The sequence below is a fragment of the Schistocerca gregaria genome, chromosome 1, assembly GCF_023897955.1.
Source record: "Schistocerca gregaria isolate iqSchGreg1 chromosome 1, iqSchGreg1.2, whole genome shotgun sequence".
NCBI classification, from domain to species: Eukaryota; Metazoa; Arthropoda; class Insecta; order Orthoptera; family Acrididae; genus Schistocerca; species Schistocerca gregaria.
In genome coordinates, this window is record NC_064920.1 from 942,914,491 (window position 1) to 942,935,984 (window position 21,494).

A 21,494-nucleotide genomic window follows, 5' to 3' on the forward strand; every position below is an offset into this window, starting at 1 on the left:
TAGTGTGTAACTTTAAGTCCGCTTATATTCTTCCTTAAATTTTTTTTTAAAAAAAGCTACTGTGTCGATCTGACCTCAACAATCTAAAGAGTCTTTGCCTATCATACGCGCTACTGACGTAGTGTGACTCAATGACACATGGTTAAATGGGTAGATCAACGTAGTGTGAAGTAGTGGGTAACATAATTTCATTATCTTCGATTTTTTTATTTCGTATGTAAAGAAATATTGTCCTCATCGTCATTACGTAATTATTCTTCCTGTTTAGTTCATTCTGTATTTATTTCAAAGCAAGGGATACGGCGTATGCTCTGTGTGCATTAATCTGGTTGTACAGGAACAAATCATGAAGGTATGTTCTTGTATGTACTGGTACAAGTAGAAGGAGATCAGACCATACTAAACGTCCGTCGCCCACTTCTCCAATTACCATATCGGACATAGGGGAGCTTTGACAACTTTTTGGATCCATCAAATAAACTGTGGCTACACCGAAAGAAATGCAAAAGAGCTTATAAGTTATTTCGTAAGTGATTTCGGTAGTTTGAATTGGGAATACATAGTTCCAATGACTTCTTTTATACAGTAACTTCCTACTAGACATACTTTCTAGTAAAAACGTTTTATTTTCGTCATCGTTGAATCCAACCCTTGAATAATCTTTGGAAAAAAAGAGAGGCGTTATAGAGTCACCTCCAGTTCTTCAACGCCTTCATCGCACTGCTGACATCTGTCTTTCATTTGACCAAACAGACGGATGCCGAAGAGTACCATATACAGACTGTACGGTGGATGGCAGAATCGCTTGATTTATTGCCAAAGTGGTCCGCTGTCGCGCATTGCCTCGGCGGTTTTGGACCGCGTTCAGATTCTTCCTCGTGATTGCTTCTTTAAGCTTCTGTAGTCGATGTAGCGCTTCTTGTTGCCTCCCAGAGCACCAAAGGCGATGTCCTTTCCTTACCAAAAATCTTTCCCCATAACTGATTGCTGGCTAGTAAATTTTACAAGTCTTGTAGAAGTAATGTGACGGCAGTCCATGGACTAACTCATTTTTTCCGGATAGTGAAGAGATACCCACAGGTGGGGGAAAAACGATAGTTTCAGGCAAGTCACAACAAATTTTTCTCTCAAATTTGATTCGCTGCACACTTACTTCTTCTCGTTGTCTCCGTATTCTCTAGTTCTTAGTGTCTCTCGGGCACCTTGCACACCTCCTTCGTCAAAAACTCAATGACGACACGTTGCTTCTGCTTGGAATGTATGACTCACCTGCACAGAGTTAGTCAGTTCTAAAACACATGGGTAAAGAGGAGCCGCTTTGACTAATGTACAACTGGAACGATCTACACCAATTAAAGACGAAATTATGACCATTTTTTCATTAATTTAGGTATAGAGCGGCCGGTGGTCTATCAATAATATTGGGCAGTGATACTGTGCATTAAATGCATTATATTAACTGTTGCTTCCAGACAGCAAATCGATATTGTGAAACGTTCGAGATTGCCTTCGTTACATTGTGTTATTCATGTAACTACTGTAATTTTTAGCACTTAAAACAGTCCTTGCATGCTCACGACGGAAATAATTAGCAAGAAGCAATCGTAAACAGTAGTCTGCTAATGTTTTGGGCTAGTTAAAGTGGCGGTAGGTGCCGCCCACCTTGACTTAAAAACAACGTACAGTGCTATCTCACGTCTTTTTTTATAAAACTTTGTAATTACCAAGACTTGGCAGAAGACATTTACTATAGATGCAGTCTGGTCGTCACTTCCAAATACATGTAAGTACCAATGTAAATGAGAACATAAAGCAGCCACGATTTAGATAGTCTTATCATTGTTATTTTCGCAAGTCATTTCATAATGGCAAGAAGTCGAAACAGGTATGCCGTGTGAAATATTAAAAAATACCTTACCTTATTGCAGCTAGTTTTGGAGCTTTTATTTTAGTTATTGATGATCTATAGGCTGCTTAACCCTCGCATACCAGTTACGACGATCCATTTCTCGTAGCACGTAGAGCACGGAGTATGTATTCCCTGCAGGTGAAAGGAGGACGCCCAGTGGCAGAAAGGGACCGCAGGCAGACCGGACGATAAAGTAGTGGAGGTGCGGCGAGCGGACGCAGCCGTGGATCTCCAGAGGCCGTGGCGCCGGCGCTGATGGCGTTTTCGGTCATTTCCCCGCACGGCCCGGCGGCGCGCGCTCTCTAATTGCCGGTTATTAATTACGGTGCGGCGGGCCAGCCCGGACCGTGGGAGATGAAGACATTACCGAGTGCCGGCGCTGAAATGGCTAATGGCGTGTTGCCGGCCCAGCCGGCTCGCTTATTACTTGCCGCTGAGCCGAGCTGAGCTGCACCGCACGGCGTGGCGCGGTCGCGGCCCGTGATGGATCACCGCCTGTCCAACCACAGGCTCGCTCTTTACGCAGTCCACCTTCTTTCAGTGGGATCACGGGGCAGTAAGCGTGGTGCCAGCCCCTGGCTGTCTCTCTGTGCTTTGCCAGAAAATTTTAATTTAAATGCTACTGCACGGGATGGCGTAGTGGTTAAAAGACTGACCTGGTGTTACCGCGTCTAATGACATCGCTGTTGACGCAACCTTACCGTTCTCTCTTCCTGTTACGATGCCGTGATGTATAGTGAACTGAAACTTTCTGATAGATTGAAAGTGTGCAGCGGACTGTACGCTCGACTCTGAAGCTGAGCCTACGAAGCTTAATGGCCTAACAGCCGGGCTATCCACCCCCCACCCCCAACTCCCGATTATAATCTTTAATCAGACAGTGCCTCCCTTTTACTTTCTAGATCCGTAAATACGTTGCGGGGAAAAGATTAGTACACCTGGAAAGACGACTTGGAGTTTGATCCTATGACGGCATATGCCAGGCCACGGAGGCGCACTCGTGCTTCCTACAGCCAACTGAGACAGTTTGAAATAGGGTGAAGTGTGGGCTTTCGAGTGGGGGGGTTGATCCTTTCGGAGTATTGCCACCCAAGTTGGACGTGTTGCGTCAGTTGTGCAACGATGGTGGTATCTGTGGTCATGTGAACATTCTCACACCCGTACACGCGGTTCTGGACGTCCACGCAGCGCAGACGCCCGCCAGTATCGTCGTATTGTAGGGCAGCAGTGACAGATCGTACAGCTGCCACAGTACAGATAAGAGAACTTGTGAGTCCAAACGCGTCAACACGAGCTGTTGTGAACCGGTATTAGCAGCGGGACTACGGGCACGCGTGCCTCTAGCCCGTCTTCCACTCACGCCACAGCATCGACATACACGGTTCGAAGGTGCCGTCAGAGTATCACTCGGAAAATGGAATCGCGCACCGTGATATTCAGCGATGAAAGCGGATTCGGCGTGCTCGCAAGTAATGGTCATTTGTGCGTAAGACATAGGCCTGGTGAGCGCTGTCTCGTAGAATGCATTCGTGCAAGACACCTTGGCCCCGTCCCAGGCCTTACGGTTTGAGGTGCGACAAGCTACAATCCTCGTTCACCTTTGGTGTTTCTCCTTGGGACGCTAACCATGCCATTCTTACAACAGGAAGTTGATACGTTGTTCCAACAGGATTATGCTCGCTCACAGACTGCCCGTGAAATTCAACGTGCTCTGCAAGGCGTGCAGCAACTTCCTTGGCCAGCACGATTTCTGGACTTGTCTCCAAACGAGCACGTGTGGCATATGATGGGACGAGAAGTGACTTGTGCGACTCGTCAACCAACAAATCTTACAGTACTACGTAAACAGGTCCAGCAGGCATGTATGTCAGGACAGTATTCGTCATCTGTAGTTCCGTACGATCGACTGAAGCCAGAGTCAGCGCCTGCATTGCGCCCATGGAGGCTACAACGGCTACTGATAGGGTTGTTTCAGCATGGATCGATGACTGGTATCTCAGAACCGCTTGTGCTATTGATCTTTAAATGTGATCATTTCATGTACGCCATATGCACTATTGCAGCCATAAATCTTGACTGAATTGGTAACGTCAAATAGGTTGTACTAATTTTTTTGGTAGCATTCTACGTTCAAATGGTTCAAATGGCTCTGAGCACTATGGGACTTAACATCTATGGTCATCAGTCCCCTAGAACTTAGAACTACTTAAACCTAACTAACCTAAGGACATCACACAACACCCAGTCATCACGAGGGAGAGAAAATCCCTGACCCTGCCGGGAATCGAACCCGGGAACCCGGGCAGCATTCTACGTATCTTCAGTATAGGATACCCTGAAGACAGCTTATTACGGAGATTGGCTGATTACAGACTAAAGGCATTTCGTTTTGCCTGTTTTCCACTTTGTAAAATGAATATGGCATTTCGTATCTTGATATTGTATTGGCTCTGAAACGCACCGGTATAGCTCAGATGCCAAGGGAATTTCCTGCGAAAGGCACGGATATGAGTTCGAGTCTCAGTGGAGCGCAAATTTTTAATCTGTCAGGAAGTTCCAAACTCCAACAGAATGTGTGCTGTAATGAAAGATTTGTTTGGGAGCCAGTGAAACTTGTATTAAGACTGTACCTGCATTGCGCTATCACAGTGCAACAGAACTGCTGAATTTAAACGAAATTTTCGTAGGCTAAACGCACAGCAATAATGTATCAGTTAGCTTCAGATAAGCGGAACGTAATTAGGTCATAAACGGGTGTCGTAAGTTGACCTACAAGAAATATAATATTCCTAGCTGCAGATCGGGTTCAAGTCAACCATGGACATATGCGATTCGTCGCATGTGGCGATGTGAATGTTACTCTAATAATCTAAAAGCATTTGAGTCAGAAGGTCATGAGAGAGTGCTGTAACTTGAGATGTGTACCCCTGTGGGAAATCGTGATTCATGGGTGCCTGTGGGAAACTTAGCAATTGCTGATGCGAGACTTACTCTGTATATACTTCATGTTTGATAATACCTCATCGATAGTTCAAGTGAGAAATGATTAACTTCCATTGCCACCTTAACAGTACCGCCCTATGGCAAAAACAGATCTTCTTGCTTACCTGTTATTCTTTAAATATAACAAATACATTTCAGTGAAAATTTAGAATATTGACGTAGAGGATATTTACTGTCCAAGGTCATTAATTAATCCAAAACCCGGTTGTCTTTTTGCTCAGGGGAGAGAGAGAGAGGGGGGGGGGGGGGGGTTGGTGTGGAAGAAAGCAGAAAGGGACGAGTGATACAATAACATGGGGTAACAGGCGTATACACTGCCTCTGGAACATACGTTTCAAGTTGAAACCGTGCCACCTCTTTCTCTTGCATTGTCTGGTACGTATTGCTATGTTCTGACTTCCAGCTACATCGAAACGAAATGTTTTCCTGGAAAGACTGCGATGCATTTGGAAATGTAGGATGGTCATCGCGTGTTACATTGTGTCGCTTCTTCAGCGAGGTCAGTATGCGGCGTGTTTATGTGTATGCTTTATATTCCAGTGTTTATCTGCCCTGCACATTCGAACAATTCCATTCTCTCCGAATCGCAGAACTTCGTCGATGAGCCCCTGTTTTTTTTAGCAATTTCGTGGCATGACCACAAATCACGTTGGTGACATCTCATCCCTTACTTCTTTAGTTTTGATATTATATATATTTTTTGTCTAGGCAAACCTCCTATAAACTACCTATCCAAATTTGATGACTACGAGAGGTCGGATCTTTTTGTGTTTTTCTTGCAATAAACTGTCGGGGTACGAACCGTAGAGATAAAGGCTCTCTGTCATCAGAATATTCTGTCTGTATTGTTGTGGAAATATCTGTGCGACTTTCGAAAAAGACGACTGTTCCCGGGTTCGATTCCCGGCGGGGTCTGGGATTTTCTCTGCCTCGTGATGACTGGGTGATGTGTGATACCCGTTAGTTAGTTTGGTTTAAGTAGTTCTAAGTTATAGGGGACTGATGACCATAGATGTTGAGTCCCATAGTGCTCAGAGCCATTTGAAACAAAAGACGACACTTCTGTGGTGTAACGTTGTGTCTATTACAGCTATTGCCGTTCGCTCGTGTTTCGGAAAACATTGTCACAGACCAGTTTTATTCGTGGGAGCTGAGCAGTATTAGTCACTGAGTCACGAAACCTATATCGCACCTCCTAGCCTCCGCGCTCGGGGTGTTTTTGGATTAGTTTAGTGCCCGTCGGAATCCATTAAGTCTCGTTGTGGTGTTTTATCTGCGGACGCGATGACAGTAATTAGGGCAATAAAATTGCTTCTATAGTATATTGTTAATTGCGTTACAGTGTTCTCCCCGTTGCGAACATCTATCAGCAAAAGTTGATGCCACCTTATTTCGACAGCTCAATGGCAATAAAGTCCTTTGTAATGTTCCGTTTGGTCATTTCAAAATAATTTATCCCCGTAGCTCAAGCCCGTTGTTTTAGAACAATTTAATGGCATCGTAAAGCAAGACTTACTGGAGAATTAAAAGCTTTAATTGCACTGTACGTCTTGTGGAGCCGCGGCGGCGGTGGGGAGCAAATTCCTCTAATTGAGGGTCGCTTTATCATGTCGGCCCAGACCGCGACTGGCCGCCGTGCCTGTGCCCGTGCCCTGGCTAAAACCCGAACTACACACACACACACACACACACACACACACACACACAGAGAGAGAGAGAGAGAGAGAGAGAGAGAGAGAGAGAGAGAGAGAGAGAGAGCGCGCTTCCGAGGTGGACTACTGCAACGCTGGGTCATTGTATCTGTCCATACTTGGTAATGGAAAAGGATAGGAAACATGGGATGACAGAAGAAGTAAAAAGGAATAGTAGTACGTACGCAGGCAATAAGATTGCTTCCCTTCCTTTGCTGCCACGGCACTCTTCGGTTTATTGGATCAGTCTCCGGAGTGAGGCACGTGTGGTACGGGAAGGGTGCTTTCCATGGGAAAAGAGATGGAGGAAGTAAATTAAGACAGTCTTTAATAAATTATGGTTTTTATTGGTTTTGTACTTTCTAATTTTGCTGTTTCTCTTTTTCAGGCGATATGCAAGAGGCTGAAGTCTGACGAATGGTAAGTAATTTCGTGACGCGGAATTTTAAAGTAACACACCATTCGTTCCATATGTACAGGTTGCTTACGCTATCTGATATAAAGGTATCGTAACCCACATTCATACAAGTCTTTAAGTGGGGAAATTTTCTATACAGCATTTGTCTCCTTCAGGAAAGTCAACAGAATTACGCACTTAAATACAACTATGAAACACTTTGCTTTTCTAGCCAAGGTTCTAGTTCAGGCAGTTCTTCTCAGTGTCAAGTGTATTGTGCAGGGGATGAAGCGTGAAGTCCGATGATCGTGTGATAGGAAACACGCACTGTTTGGAAAAATCCCCGGTATATTAAAACTGTGTCCAGACTGAGACTCGAACTCGGAACCTGTGCCTTTCACGGGCAAGTACTCTACCATCTGAACTGCCCGAGCACGATTCACGACCCCTCTTCACAGCTTTACTTCCCCCAATTCCTCATCTCCTACCTTCCAAATTTCACGAACTTCTCCTGCGAAACTTGCGGGTCTAGAACTCCTGGAATAAAAGTTATTGCCGACACGTTGCTTAGCCACATTCTAGGGGATTTTTCCAGAATGAATTTTCGCTCTGCAGCAGAGTGTGCTTGGGGGATGTTTTCAGAATGAATTTGCACTCTGCAGCGGAATATGGGCTGATGTAAAATTTCATGTCTTTCGTACCAGCGCGCACATCACTGCACAGTGAAATTCATTCTGGAAACATCCCCCAGGCTATGGCTAGGCTGTGTCGCAATATCCTTTCTGCCAGGAGTGTTAAACCCGCAAGTTTCGCAGGAGAACTTCCGTGATGTTTGGAAGGTAGGAGATAAGGAACTTGCGGAATTAGAGCTGTGATTAGGGGTCGTGAAACGTGCTTGGGTAACTCAGTTGGTAGAGCAATTGCTCACAAAAGCAAAGATCCCAAGTTCGAACCTCGGCCTGGTATACAGTTTTTATCTGCCAGAAGTTTGAAGAGTGAAAATTCATTCCGGAGATATACTGTTTAAGCTGTAGATAGTTTCACTTGTATTGAGAATGTTCAGTAGTCATTGGTGTAGGCCCTTTTCTTGTTGAAGTTCATTTTTCACTCTTGTTTGTTCTTAGTCCACTGACTGAGGTGCTGATGTCGATCATAGAGGTTACAGCTGTTTTGTCCTTCACTGTAATTCAGCGCAGTGTGAACAACGTTTACATAGAATCCTCTTATGTACGCCAAACGTTATACACAAGGCGACATTCTATCTTCAGATTAAGCCGGCCGGAGTGGCCGAGCGTTTCGAGGTGCTACAGTCTGGAACCGCGCGACCGCTACGGTCGCAGGTTCGAATCCTGCCTCGGGCATGGATGTGTGTGATGTCCTTAGGTTAGTTAGGTTTAAGTAGTTCTAAGTTCTAGGGGATTGATGACCTCAGAAGTTAAGTCCCATAGTGCTCAGAGCCATTTTTTTATCTTCAGATTAAAGAAAATACTTCGTTGCTTTTACCAGTTACCTGTAAATTCGTTATTGTTCTCAACTAGGACAATGGATCGTAGTAGGCCTGGTTATCGCACATTTGTTAGCTCGCAGGGTATGTGGGAGCGAGTATTGAAGTGATCGGAAGACTATTCTGAAACTCTGTGAAGAATTGCAGCTGATGAAGAGAATAACCAAGATCTCGAGTGTTCAAAACTAAATGAGGGATTACTTTATCCATTTCTATTTCAGCGTGTGTAGCCTCATAGACCACAACACCACAGTGTCATGTTACAGTTGTGTCAATGGATTGTAAGACAGATTCTGTGCAAGCTCTCGAGAAATATTTGAGGCAAGGCTTCCGATTCGATTAATGTCAATGTACGGTTGGGTATTGTAGGCAAGAAACTAATTGGACCATGCACTTTACCGCACACGCTAATGGCTGCCGTTAGCAGTTACCGCGGTAAATATAACGTGCTCTTAGGGAACCTTAACGTTGCAAAAAGACGATGTATGAGATTTATCCATGACCGTATAATCCCCCTTTCCCCGTTCTCTGCGCTTCGGTCGGCAGTGCGTCGCACTAATTTTTAGTGACTGATGGATTGGTCGAGCAGGATCACTTCCATAGCAAACCGCTTCACCCGAACCTTAATCCTTTGGATATCTGGTTGTAGGGACATTTAAAAACATTGATGAATGCCAGTCTCAGAAACATGAGCACGTTACAGCGGCTTGCGTTCATGTGCCTAAATACAAGGACGGACAGGCGCGTTTATACAAGCTCGCAATACTGTGAGGTAGAAGTGCCACTTAGTTAAGCTATTTGTGGTTTTACATGGAGCTCCCATAGTGTCAGTAGACAGCCTGTCGTAGAAAAGAATGAAGCACATCTGAAAAGGTTTGTTTCCAGTCAAATACTTAGAAATGTTTTTTCTAGCTTCGACCATACTAGGACCTCTATGAATTTGGGATAGTTTTTTTAATCCTGTGCATGATTGGTGTGAGTGCTTGTGTAACAGTGATTTGGATGCTATGGAGGAGTGCAGGCCAAAGCTATGGAGGAGTGCAGGTCAAAGAACGCCGGTGCCACCCAGTATCGCCGTGTAGCCCATTCTTATCGAACAGCAGTAAGTGGGCCACTGGGCTTGACATCTTGTATCCAGTGGGCGGATTACATCGCCAGTGTAGAATGTCTTCATTCGACGAAAGGTTTGAGAGAGGTTGAGGTATAGCTCAGAGCATTGACGAAAGCTCTAGTGACCAGAAAAATTACAATGTTATTTCGCCTTCCATTGTCACTGGATAAAAATTTAATACACAGCCTGCAATGCAGTGGTCTTACTCGGGCTCATTCGCTACGAAACGAGCAGCACCTTGTCTCTGATACGCTTTCCACACCAATATTAATGATTGACCGAATTGGAAAGAGTGCAGATTGTTGGACTACATGGGGTAACATGTACATTGCAACGAGTTGTCCGCCAGCCTGGGCTGTTGTCAGGTGTACGATATAGTTGAGAACATTGAGCACTACCGAGTGACGTAGCGCAGTGGCTTAGACACTGGACTGGCTTTCGGGAGGACGACGGTACAATCCCGCGTCCGGCCATCCTGATTTAGGTTTTCCGTGACTCCGAGATGGTTCCTTTGAAAGGGCACGGGCGTCTTCCTTCCCCGTCCTTCCGTAATCCGATGAGACCGATGACCTCGCTGTCTGGTCTCCTCCCTCAAACAACCCAACCCCAACCCGTTGAGCACTGAAGGGGAATGATCCCAGGACAGATACAGGGCTACTGGCGTACTGTTTTGAGGCTTCCTTGGTCCGTTAACGTCATGTAGCCCATAGAATACTGAGATGACAGAAGTCACGGGATAGCGATATGTAAATATGCAGAAGGCGGTAGTGTCGTGTACACAAGGAATAAATGCGCAGACCATTGGCGGAGCGTCGTTTGTACTTTGATGATTCTTGGGGAAAGGTGGTCGGCGTGATTATGACCGCACTATGGGTATTAACCTACTTTGAACGCGGAAAGGTCGTTGGAGCTAGACACATGGGACATCCCATTTCGGAAATCGTTAGGGAATTCAATCTTCCGCGATCCACAGTGTCGATATTGTGCCGAGAATACCACGTATCAGGCATTACCTCTCACCACGGACAACGCAGCGGCCGACGGCCTTCACATGAAGACCTAGTGCAGCGGCGTTTGCGTAGAGATGTCAGTGGTAACAGACAAGTTACACTGCATGAAATAACCGCACAAATCAATGTGGGACGTACGTCGAATATATCCGTTAGGACAGGGTCGCGAAATTTGTCGTTAGTGGCCTACAGCAGCTGACCTACGGGAATGCGTTTGCTAACAGCACGATATCGTCTCCTGCACCTCTCCTGGACTCTTGACCATTTAGTCCTGCTTTCAGTTGGTAAGAACTGGTGGTGGGGTTAGAATGTTGCGCAGACCCCACGAAGCCACGGACCCAAGTTGTCAACAAGGCACTGTGCAAAGCTGGTGATGGCAGCGTAATGGTGTGGACTGTATTGACATGGAATGGACTGGGTCCTTTGGATGTTTGGCTACTTAGAGATCATTTGCAGCCATTTATGGACGTCATGTTTCCAAACAACGATGGACTTTTTGTATATGACAATGTGCCTTCGTCACCGGTCCAAAATTTTTCGCGATTGATTTGAAGAACGGTCTGGACAGTTCGAGCGACGATTTGGCCACCCAGCTCGCCCAACGTGAATCACATAGAACATTTATGAGACATAATCGAGAGGTCAGTTCATGTACAAAATCATGCACCAGCAACACTTTCGCAATTATGGACGGCTGTAGAGGCACCATGGTTCAGTATTTCAGCAAGGGATTTCCATCGACTTGTTGAGTCCATACCACGTCGGGTTGTTGCTTTATGTCGAACAGAAGAAGGTGCGACACGACATTAAGAGGTATGCAATGACTTCTGTCACCTCGGTGTATGTATATGGCACCATCCAGGAGGAAACCACCACTCGTCATAAACTATGATGGCTCTGGAGCGGTAGTAGCAACAAGTGTTGATTTGTTATCGCTAGGGGGAGCAGTCAACGTCGTTAAAATACAGTAGCACTGGGAGTGGATGCATGTGTTCAAGTTAAGGGTTGCTGCTCAAACTGTTAAAGGGAACTGTTAAAATATGTCATTGCCCGTATTGTTCCCATTGTGTGTACCTTTTACCGATATTCGTTCGGTTTGCATGTACTCTGTTCGCTTATTTTAGAAAGCCTGTTTAACCGTGTAACTGCTTCGTTGAACAAAACCACCTTCCTCCTGTAGGGTTTCTGAAAGCGTCGGCCTTGTGAAACTTATCTCGGGTCTTTCACGCATGGTATTGTAAAAGCGAGAAACTGTGGTAACCTCATTTGTACTTCTTTCGAGGATTATGCACTATCCTACTGTCGCTTTTATAAAAATGATGTCTACTGCACTGTGATTGTTGTGTTTCTTGACCTGCTGGAGCCTTTGGACGGAAAATCAACAGAAAAAGAGAAAAACTGGTCAAAGTCAACATTGTTCATTGTGTGTGTTAACGGTGTAGCTGATCATTTAAGTATAGCGCGATATTTTACACGTGTGTTGTTACCAATTTAATGGCATTTTTGGACATATTGTACGTTTATGAAGTTTCAGCCTCTTTCTGTAAAGCATAATCGGTTCAAAACGGTACAGTATACAGGTATTTCACAATTCATGTCACACATTGTAGAGAAGACACTGTACATCAGGTTATACTCAAGAACCCATATCGAGATATATCATCCGATGATGCTAGACAAGCCGGCCGCTGTGGCCGAGCGGTTCTAGGCACTTCAGTCCGCAATCGCGCTGCTGCTACGATCGCAGGTTCGAATCCTGCCTCGGGCATGGATGTGTGTGATGTCCTTAGCTTAGTTAGGTTAAGTAGTTCTAAGTCTAGGGGACTGATAACCTCATATGTCAAGTCCCATAGTGCTTAGTGCCATTTGAACCATTTGATGCTAGACAGCGTCAGAGCTACAGTCACCGGTGCCTGTAAACGTATGTGATATACAGGTTGATTCCGTGACGATCTAACCAACTTTCAAGGAAGATGGAGATGGATATATGTGTCAATATGAGGTAAGGCTCATGGTTCGGAAACGAACGAATCGAAAGCTACAAGCGAAAATCATTCTCATATGTCTGGCAGTGAAATACATGTACCATTACTGTTGTTACTAAAAATGTTGGGTATGGAATTTTCAGAGGTGGTAGTATGGCCTAAACAAGAAAAAAACTCTAATAAACACGGACTGTGAAATGCGTATACCAAGATCTGAGAGCACTTGTTCAATGGAGTGGATGTGTGTCACTTCTACGAAGATGAACGAGTGCTCCTAGCTCGTCAGGTACGCATTTGAGAACCCATGTTTGCTAGACATTTTATCCTGCCTTGGTCCTCACTATCACCTCTGATAGTTGCCCACCCTAACTACAATGTTAGTAACAACAGTACCGGTGCATGGATTCCACTGTCAGAGGTATCAGAATAATTTTCGCTTGTAACTTTCGACTCATTCGTTCCCGAACCAGGGACCCATATCACAAATAGATGCATTTATCCGTCTTCATTATCCTTGGAAGTCTGGTACATCGTCACGGAATTAGCCTGTGTATTACATACATTTACAGGCGCCGGTGCCTGTGAAGTTTCCGGACATGGGCTATTGTGTAAAACTTGATCTACCAAGTCCACTCTACGGCCTCTGGATGTGTGTAACATGAATTGTGAATATTTATGCATTTCCCTAAATCCAAAACTCTAAATAGTGCTTGACAGCAGTATCTCGCGAAAATTTTCTGTCACAGGTGGCGTCAGCAACGTCCCAAATTGTTATTCAGAAATATGATTCAGTAATTGCCACCATAATGGCACGACGGAACAGCATGTTGTTGAGATTCATTTGACAATGACTTCAACTATTCTGTTACTTTTCTGGTACTATTAGCTTGATAATCTTCACCTTACGGGCCGGCCGCGGTGTCTGAGCGGTTCTAGGCGCTTCAGTCTGGAACCGCGCGACTGCTACGGTCGCAGGTTCGAATCGTGCCTTGGGCATGGATGTGTGTGATGTCCTAGGTTAGTTAGGTTTCAGTAGTTCTCAGTTGTAGGGGACTGATAACGTCAGCTGTTGAGTCCCGTAATGCTCAGAGCCATTTGAACCATTTTCACCTTACGGGCGTGTGACGTTAAGTGGCAATCGCGTTTTGTTCTTAAATTCGTTTTTATAGAACTTCCTCTACGAATTTTAATTACTCTTCTCATAGACGTTTAAGGTAAAGATGCAGTACAATAACCCGTTAACAGTTTACCAAAGACGAAGCACATCATTAGTCGGAGAAGAACTGCAATACGAACTGTCGCGGGCATCGTCTTAATTGGTTTTTAGGTCGATCAAAGAAAAGTAAGTCAGTATGGCTGCAAGAGAAATAAATTTACCGTTCCTGTTGTGGCAAATCCAGTGCGTTAATCGCCGCGCCATTTCGTTCGTTTGTATTTTACATTTTTAAATCACCAGAATATTTATAGTTTCCTCTTACAGGGAACTACGGAGTACTTGTTACATGCGCTTTCTTTCGGTATGTGACCTCTTTATTTGAATTAAAGTGTAAAAAATTCCTGTATTCTGTTTTTTCCATATTTTGTTTGGCTAGTTAATAATGCTAGTCAATAATGTGGAATACGAAGACACTCACTGATTTATTGAAGTGGTATGTTGTGCACAACACCATGAGAGTAAAGAGGGAAAACGCAATTTGTAGTAATAATTATAAAGACCAAGCACACATTACCCGTTACAGTTAATGTATTTTAAAACAATTGTGTGACTGTGGTATAATCGGGTCTACTGCCGGATGTTTGTGTCGCTCTGGCACAATATTTCGGCTATGTAACTCTTTGCCTTCTTCAGGTGCTACCTGAGACTGCCGTATACTGGACAAGATCCTCCAATACGGCAGTCTCAGGTAGCACCTGAAGAAGGCAACGAGTTACGTAGCCGAAATATTGTGGCAGAGCGACACAAACATCCGGTTGTAGACCCGATTATTCCACATGCAAAGATTTCACCGGGAAAGCCTAAAGAGTTATATTGTGTGATTGTTACCCATACTGGTAATGATTTTCCTTTTTTCTACTTACTTTCTACTGCGTTCTATTGCTGCTGATTTTGTTCGTACTTTTCTGTGCTTTTCGTTGGAGTCCGAATTATCTTAGCAGCCTCTCTTACTACCTCCAGAAACTACATATAGTGTAAAACTAATTCCGTAACGTGCTGATTAAGATTATTACCAGTTCATCTTCGACTAGAGGCGTGTAATTTTTTTGTAACTACGTAGAAGAGATGTGATCTATACGCGTGGCAGCCTGTGCTGCAGGTTGTCTGCGGCGAACGTTTGTTATTTGGGTTGCATACGCTACAGGAGATACCGTAAACATTCATGAGCGCGGCCCTGTGTGAAGATGTAGTTGATGCTTATATCTTTGGTCTCGCACTTCTACCTATATTTAGTTATTTTAATTAATCTTTTTTGCTGTTCACTTGGAGCAAATGCTAGTCATCAGTAATTAACTACTACGGTAGATGTAGCCAATAGCAGATAGTTTGAATTTTACTGAGACTCATCTCTTCTAGTCAAACTAACTTGTAACACGGGAAGCTACTTTCGACAATTATTCACTGAAGTAGAGTCATTCCATGTTTCATTTTGGCGTCTGCAAGTTACTCTTCACTCGGACGCATCGTTCAGACTCAAGTAAGTGCGGAGGTTACTGAAAAAAAAAAAACCTCTCAGAAATCAAATTCAGACCTTGGTTCATCTTTTACGGTTTTCGTGGAAATATAAATTGCATCCTGATCAACAGTGGAGTTGAAGATTTATGTACGTAGTATTGCTTTAAATTTCCCAATTTTTCAGTAACTAAACAACCAGCGTAATATCAAGGAGGTACAAAGAGTGATGTCCACATCAAATTGAAATCACTTTGATGTGCGTTTTAAATAGCATTCTGGCATTAATAATTTCATTTCTTAATACTGCACGTATACAACACATTATAGTATGTATGTGAAATTCTATGCTGTTTATTACATGCTGTCTAGTACTATGTTACAATATGGTTCAAATGGCTCTAAGCACTAGGTGACTTAAAATCTGAGGTCATCAGTCCCCTAGAACTTAGAACTACTGAAACCTAACTAACCTAAGGACATCACACTCATCCATGCCCGAGGCAGGATTCGAACCTGCGACCGTTGCAGCAGCGCGGTTCCGGACTGAAGCACCTGGAACCCCTCGGCCACGGCGTCCGGCTACTATGCCACAATGTGTTATTCAGATTAGTATACAGTAACACTAATATTTGTGAACGTATCCCTCTAAATGTGAAGTATCATACTGCTAACTCACTGCTAGTGATTACTTTTAATATCACATATTTCAGGATATGTTAAAACCTACTGGAAGTTTCTCATGTGTGTATTTTTTAAATGTTTTAAAGACTATTTTGAAAGAAATCAGGAAGAAAGGTACTGTATTTAAAGCTGAAGTCATGCTATGCTCTCTGTCTGCAGTGGACATGTTAATAAATGGGACCTGCTAGAGCACTCTAAAAGATGATAAAAGTTTATCATGATCATTGTAGAGCATCCATCCACTATAAGACACACACAACTACGCAGCACGAAGTTGTTGTTGTTGTGGTCTTCAGTCCTGAGACTGGTTTGATGCAGCTCTCCATGCTACTCCATCCTGTGCAAGCTTCTTCATCTGCCAGTGCGTTCTGCAGCCTAAATCCTTGTGAATCTGCTTAGCGTTTTCATCTCTAGGTCTCCCTCTACGATTTTTAAAGATTACAGTTTCAGAATAATGGTTGATTTATTCCAGGGAAAGTGCTTCATAAATTGCGCAAGTCAGTAACGCATTGGTCCACGTCTGGCCCATATGAAAGCATTTATTCGTCTTGACATTGATTGATGGAGGGAATATCGTGTCGAGCTCTGTCCAGCTCGCGCATAAGATAGTCAAAATCCAGAGTTGCTTGGAGGGGCCCGCCCATAATGCTCCAAACGTTATTAATTGGGGAGAGATTTGGCGACCTTGCCGGTCACGGTAGGGTTTGACTAGCACGAAGACAAGCAACAGAAATACTCACCGTGTACGGGCGGGCATTATCATGCTGGAATGCAGGCCCAAGAAGGGCAACTGAACAGGGTGTAGAATGTGGATGCATCGCTGTGCTGTAATAGTGCCGCGGATGACAATCGAAGGTGTACTGTTAGAACTGAAATGGCGCCACAGACCACCAATCCTGGTTGTCGGGCCGTATGGCGGGCGACGGTCAGGTGCCGCCTGGCGCGTCTCCAGACACATCTTCGCTGGTCATTGGGACTCAGTTCGAAGCAGCACTCGTCACTGAAGACAGTGATTTCATACTGAATAACTGCTTGAAAAGAGGCAGAGGCGGACGAACACATTAGTGACTTTTAGCATTCAAACAAATTACGTTTTTAGGATATCAGTTAACCGTAGCCCTGTCTGCCACGTTTATCCAACACACGTCCAGTTATATACTGTAGTGTTCATACGCCATGCTCAGCATCATTCTTTTAACAAACAAGTGCACACTCATTAATCGGCAACGCTCGCCGAGAAAAACAGGAAAGTGCTCACCTAGCCTTCTGAATTGCACGGACTAACTTGGTTCATCTCGAAGGTTCATCTACTCCCGACTACTGGTAGGCACAATCAAAAACACTACCTCCGCTCCAGAGGCCACACAACTTCTTCGCCCCACGAGGGCTGCCGGCCAACGCGCAAGTTCCACGAGTGCTAAACCACTCCACGAAGTTATTTAACATATAGGCCTTTCAGCCAACCGGGAGCAGAATTTAGGCTTTCTCGTCGTCCATTTCCTTTCCCTGCTTACAGCGCTTCTGTTAGGTGCTAGCCGGCCAGAGTGGCCGAACGGTTCTAGGCGATACAGCCTGGAACCGCGCGACCGCTACGGTCGCAGGTTCGAGTCCTGCCTCGCCCATGGATGTGTTTGATGTCCTTAAGTTAGTTAGGTTTAAGTAGTTCTAAGTTCTAGGGGACTGATGACCTCAGAAGTTAAGTCCCATAGTGCTCAGAGCCATTTGAACTTTTTTTGTTTTTGTTAGGTGCTGCCTCGTGGCGGGGCATTACAAACATTTTCTCCAACGTATGTTGGAAACACAACGTGACAGGAGGAGTTGGAAAAAAACCAACGTATCAGCTTCAGGCTGGAGAAGAACCCACACTCCCCCTGTAACCTGATACTGGCCCAGACGGCTACGTCCGGGATTATCAATTTATCTTCCGGATAAATTTGGGAACACACATTGCAATACTGACCCTGCGACTTGTTTTAGAAGATAGGATGAAGAAAGGCAAACCTACATTCAAACCATTTCTAAATTCAGAGATAACTTATGATAGTATTGACTGGACTACAGTCTTTGCAATTTTGAAGGTGACAGGGATAAAATACAGGGAGCTAAAGGTTATTCGCAATTCATACAGAAACCAGACTGCTATTATGAGTGTCGAAGTGCATGAAAGGAAAGCAATAGTTGAGAAGGAAGTTAGATAGGGTTGTAGCCTATCGCCGTCGGTATTCAATCCTTACAATGAGGTAGCTTTGAAGGAATCCAAGGAGAAATTTTAAAGGGGAATAAATGTTCAAGGAGCATAAGTAAAGACATGGAGGATGCTTATGACATCCAAATTTGCTAGAGACGGCAAAGTAATTGGAAAGGTATCTGAACAATTTGGACAGTGTATTGAAAAGAGGTTGGGAGATGAACCTCAACAGCAGTGAAACAAGGATAATGAAACATACTCGAATTGAAGCAGGCGATGCAGAGGGAATTAGAGTAGAAAATGAGACATTAAGAGTAACAGATGAGTTTGACTATTTGGGCAGCAAAACTACTGCTGGTGGCCGAAGTAGAGTAGACATAAAATGCAGACAGACAGTAGCAAGAAGATCGTTTCCGAAAAAGAGAAATTTGACAGCGAATATAAATTTAAGCGGTAGGAAGTGAAAGATGGACAATATACAATTTGGACAAGAAGAGAATACAAGATTTGGAAATGGGATGCTACAGAAGAAGGCTGAACATCAAATAGGTGGTTGGAGTAATTAGTGAAGAGATATTAAACTGAATTTTCGAAAAGAAAAAGTCATGACACTACTTGATTAAAAGATTAAATTAAAAAAAGTAATGTTTGGAGGTAGGAGGCAGGAAGACAAGGGCGTGTGAATGGATTAAATGAGTACGTCTGTGTAAATCTTCGACTAGGTTGTCGTAGAAGAAGGAGAATGAGGAATTTCTAATTTGTGTCCCGTAATTGTCGAAATACGTTCATTAATTGTGATGGTGACGTGGATGCAATATGTTTAGGGACTGGTCCTAAATGAAATTGTGCTGTTCGTCCAAAAGATTATAACCTTGCATGTACTGTGCGAATATGCATGTCTAGGAAACGGGGAAGGCACGTGTATCTGTACGAAACGAGTAATTACAGCGCTAGAGTAGAGAGGAATAACTTTACCACGTCTCATAAGGAGCTTCGCTTCTTTTTTAGTTTCAGCAAAGGACACTGTCACTGGGCCCGCAGTGCGAATTGGTATCACGCAAATCTTTGAAAAAGAAACTTTTTAGTTTGATAAGCTAAGCCAATGGAGAAGCCATGATTCTTGTGTGTGCCGTCTCGCTGAATAGAAGTTTTATACCTTTCCTCGAAGAGTCTCGTCCCTCGGCAATTGCCGGCGTAATTTTGTGCGTAAAAGTAGCAATTGCATAACCATGTTTCAGCATTGATTTGAAGTTAACTTTGGCAGTAGTGCGCGAAAGTAAAGTGGCGACGGTAAGCATGCCTCAAGTAACATTCGATCGAAACTTAAAAAGCCTAGGAAGTGTTCGTATGGAAAGAAGAAATTACGGTGTGCTTACGTGTTAGCGCGGTGTAAAGACGAGAGGGTCTTTAACAAGGGATGAAGGGGTGGCCATTGCCGTCCTTGGCCGCCCCTCATGAAGGGAAGATGTTAAGGGGGTCGTACCGAGATGACGCGGCCCTTTCATCTGCAGCACACGGTGCGTGTAATTACAAGCCCGGCCCGGCCCGGCACGGCCCACAGATTTATGAAGCGAGCCGCCCTGCCGCACTTTGGCCGCTCATATAGATTTTAATTGCGGCGCGCGCTTGCATCCTATATTCATCACAAGCACATTGTTGAGGACCCGCGGGCACTGGCGCGAGCCGCCCGCCGCCCCGGGCAAAAACACGCGACCCCACTGACCGTTGACTCCGCCACCGCCCCTGCCCCCCTCCCACAGCTTCTCACCACTCTACTATGTTGAACGCTGCGCGAGAATGTGAGCTGTTGGAGATACGTTGCGGCAATAACGATTTCCATTCCTCGCATGAACTAGTTTCACACTACCATGATGGGACAAACTGATGGGATATCTCCTAATATCATGTGGGACGTCGTTATTCCCGGCGTAGTGTACCAGTTCGGCGAGACGTGGACTCAATAAGTCGTTGAAAGTGCCCTGCAAAAATATTTAGCCATGCTGCCTTTATAGTCGTCGATAATTACGAAAGTGTTGCAGGTGAAGGATTTTGTACACGGACAGACCTCTCGATTATGTCCCATAAATGTTCAATGGGATTCATGTTGGGTGATCAGTATCGCAAAAATCATTCACTCGAATTTTCGAGAATGTTCTTCAAACCGATCGCGGACAATTGTGGCCTGGTGACATGGCGCATTGTCATCCATAAAAATTCCATCGTTGTTCGGAAACACAAAGTCCACGAAAGGCAGCAAATGGCCTTCAAGTAGGCGAACCGACCCATTTCCAATCAATGATCGATAAAGCTGGACTAAAGGACCCAGTCCATTCCATGCAGACACAGCCCATGCCGTTATGGAGCTACCACCAACTTGCACAATGCCTTGTTGGCTTCGTGGAGTCTGCGTCACACTAGAACCTTATCATCATCTCTTACCAACTGAAATCTGGGCTCTTCTAACCTGGCCACTGTTTTCCAGTTGTTTAGGATCCAATCGACATGCTCAGGAGCCCATGCAGAGGCGCTGGAGGTGATGTAATGCTGCTGGCAAACGCACTCCCATCGGTCGTTTGCTGTCAAGGCCCATTAACGCCAAATTTCGACGCACTGGCATAACGGATACGTTAGTCGTATGTCCCAGATTGGTTTTTGCGGTTCTTTCTCGCAGTGCAGCCTGCCTATTAGCACTGACAACTCTATGCAAACGCCAGCTGCCCTCGGTCGTCGGCCACTGAGTTGTCCATGTTATGTTGAGGGGTAATACCTGAAATTTGGTATTCTCGACACATTCTTTACACCGTGGAGCTCGGGATATTGAATTCCCTAACGATTTCCAAAATGGAACGTTCGATGTATCTAGCTCCAACGACCATTCCGCTTTCGAAGGCTGTTAATACCCGTCGTGCGGCCATAATCACGTCGGAAAACTGATTACAAATGACAGCTCCGCTAATGCACTGCCCTTTTATACCTTGTGTACGTGATACTACCGCCATATGTCTACAGCCATCCCATGACTTTTATCACTTCAATGACTACTACCGCTACTACTACTACTACTACTACTACTACTACTACTATTACACCCACTCGTATGGAAATCATATTTCCAGAGTTGGTTTTGCGAATTAATCTGTAAGGCATTGAGTTTGTATTTTGTCGCCGCTGCCCCACGACCCCCTCCTCCTTGTCTTGTCCAACGTCTCCGAAAATGTTCTAAGCCACTTGTAATCATTGTGCTATTGTATTGTGTACATCTCGCAGTCTTATTTGTACTGTCAACGAGACTTGTTGAGCTTCTGCAACAATTGCAAAGGTTATGTAGAACTGTGGTATGTATT

The 21,494-nt window shown here is 44.5% G+C and overlaps 1 protein-coding gene across 1 annotated transcript in view; it reads left to right on the top strand.

The window, feature by feature from the left end:
* Positions 1-21,494, top strand: part of LOC126275984 (uncharacterized) — a 448,194-nt gene that overhangs the window by 212,975 nt on the left and 213,725 nt on the right. Inside the window, exon 3 of the mRNA XM_049977243.1 lies at positions 6,992-7,023. Coding sequence (XP_049833200.1) covers positions 6,992-7,023 — 32 coding nt within the window. The remainder of the gene's footprint in view (positions 1-6,991; positions 7,024-21,494) is intronic.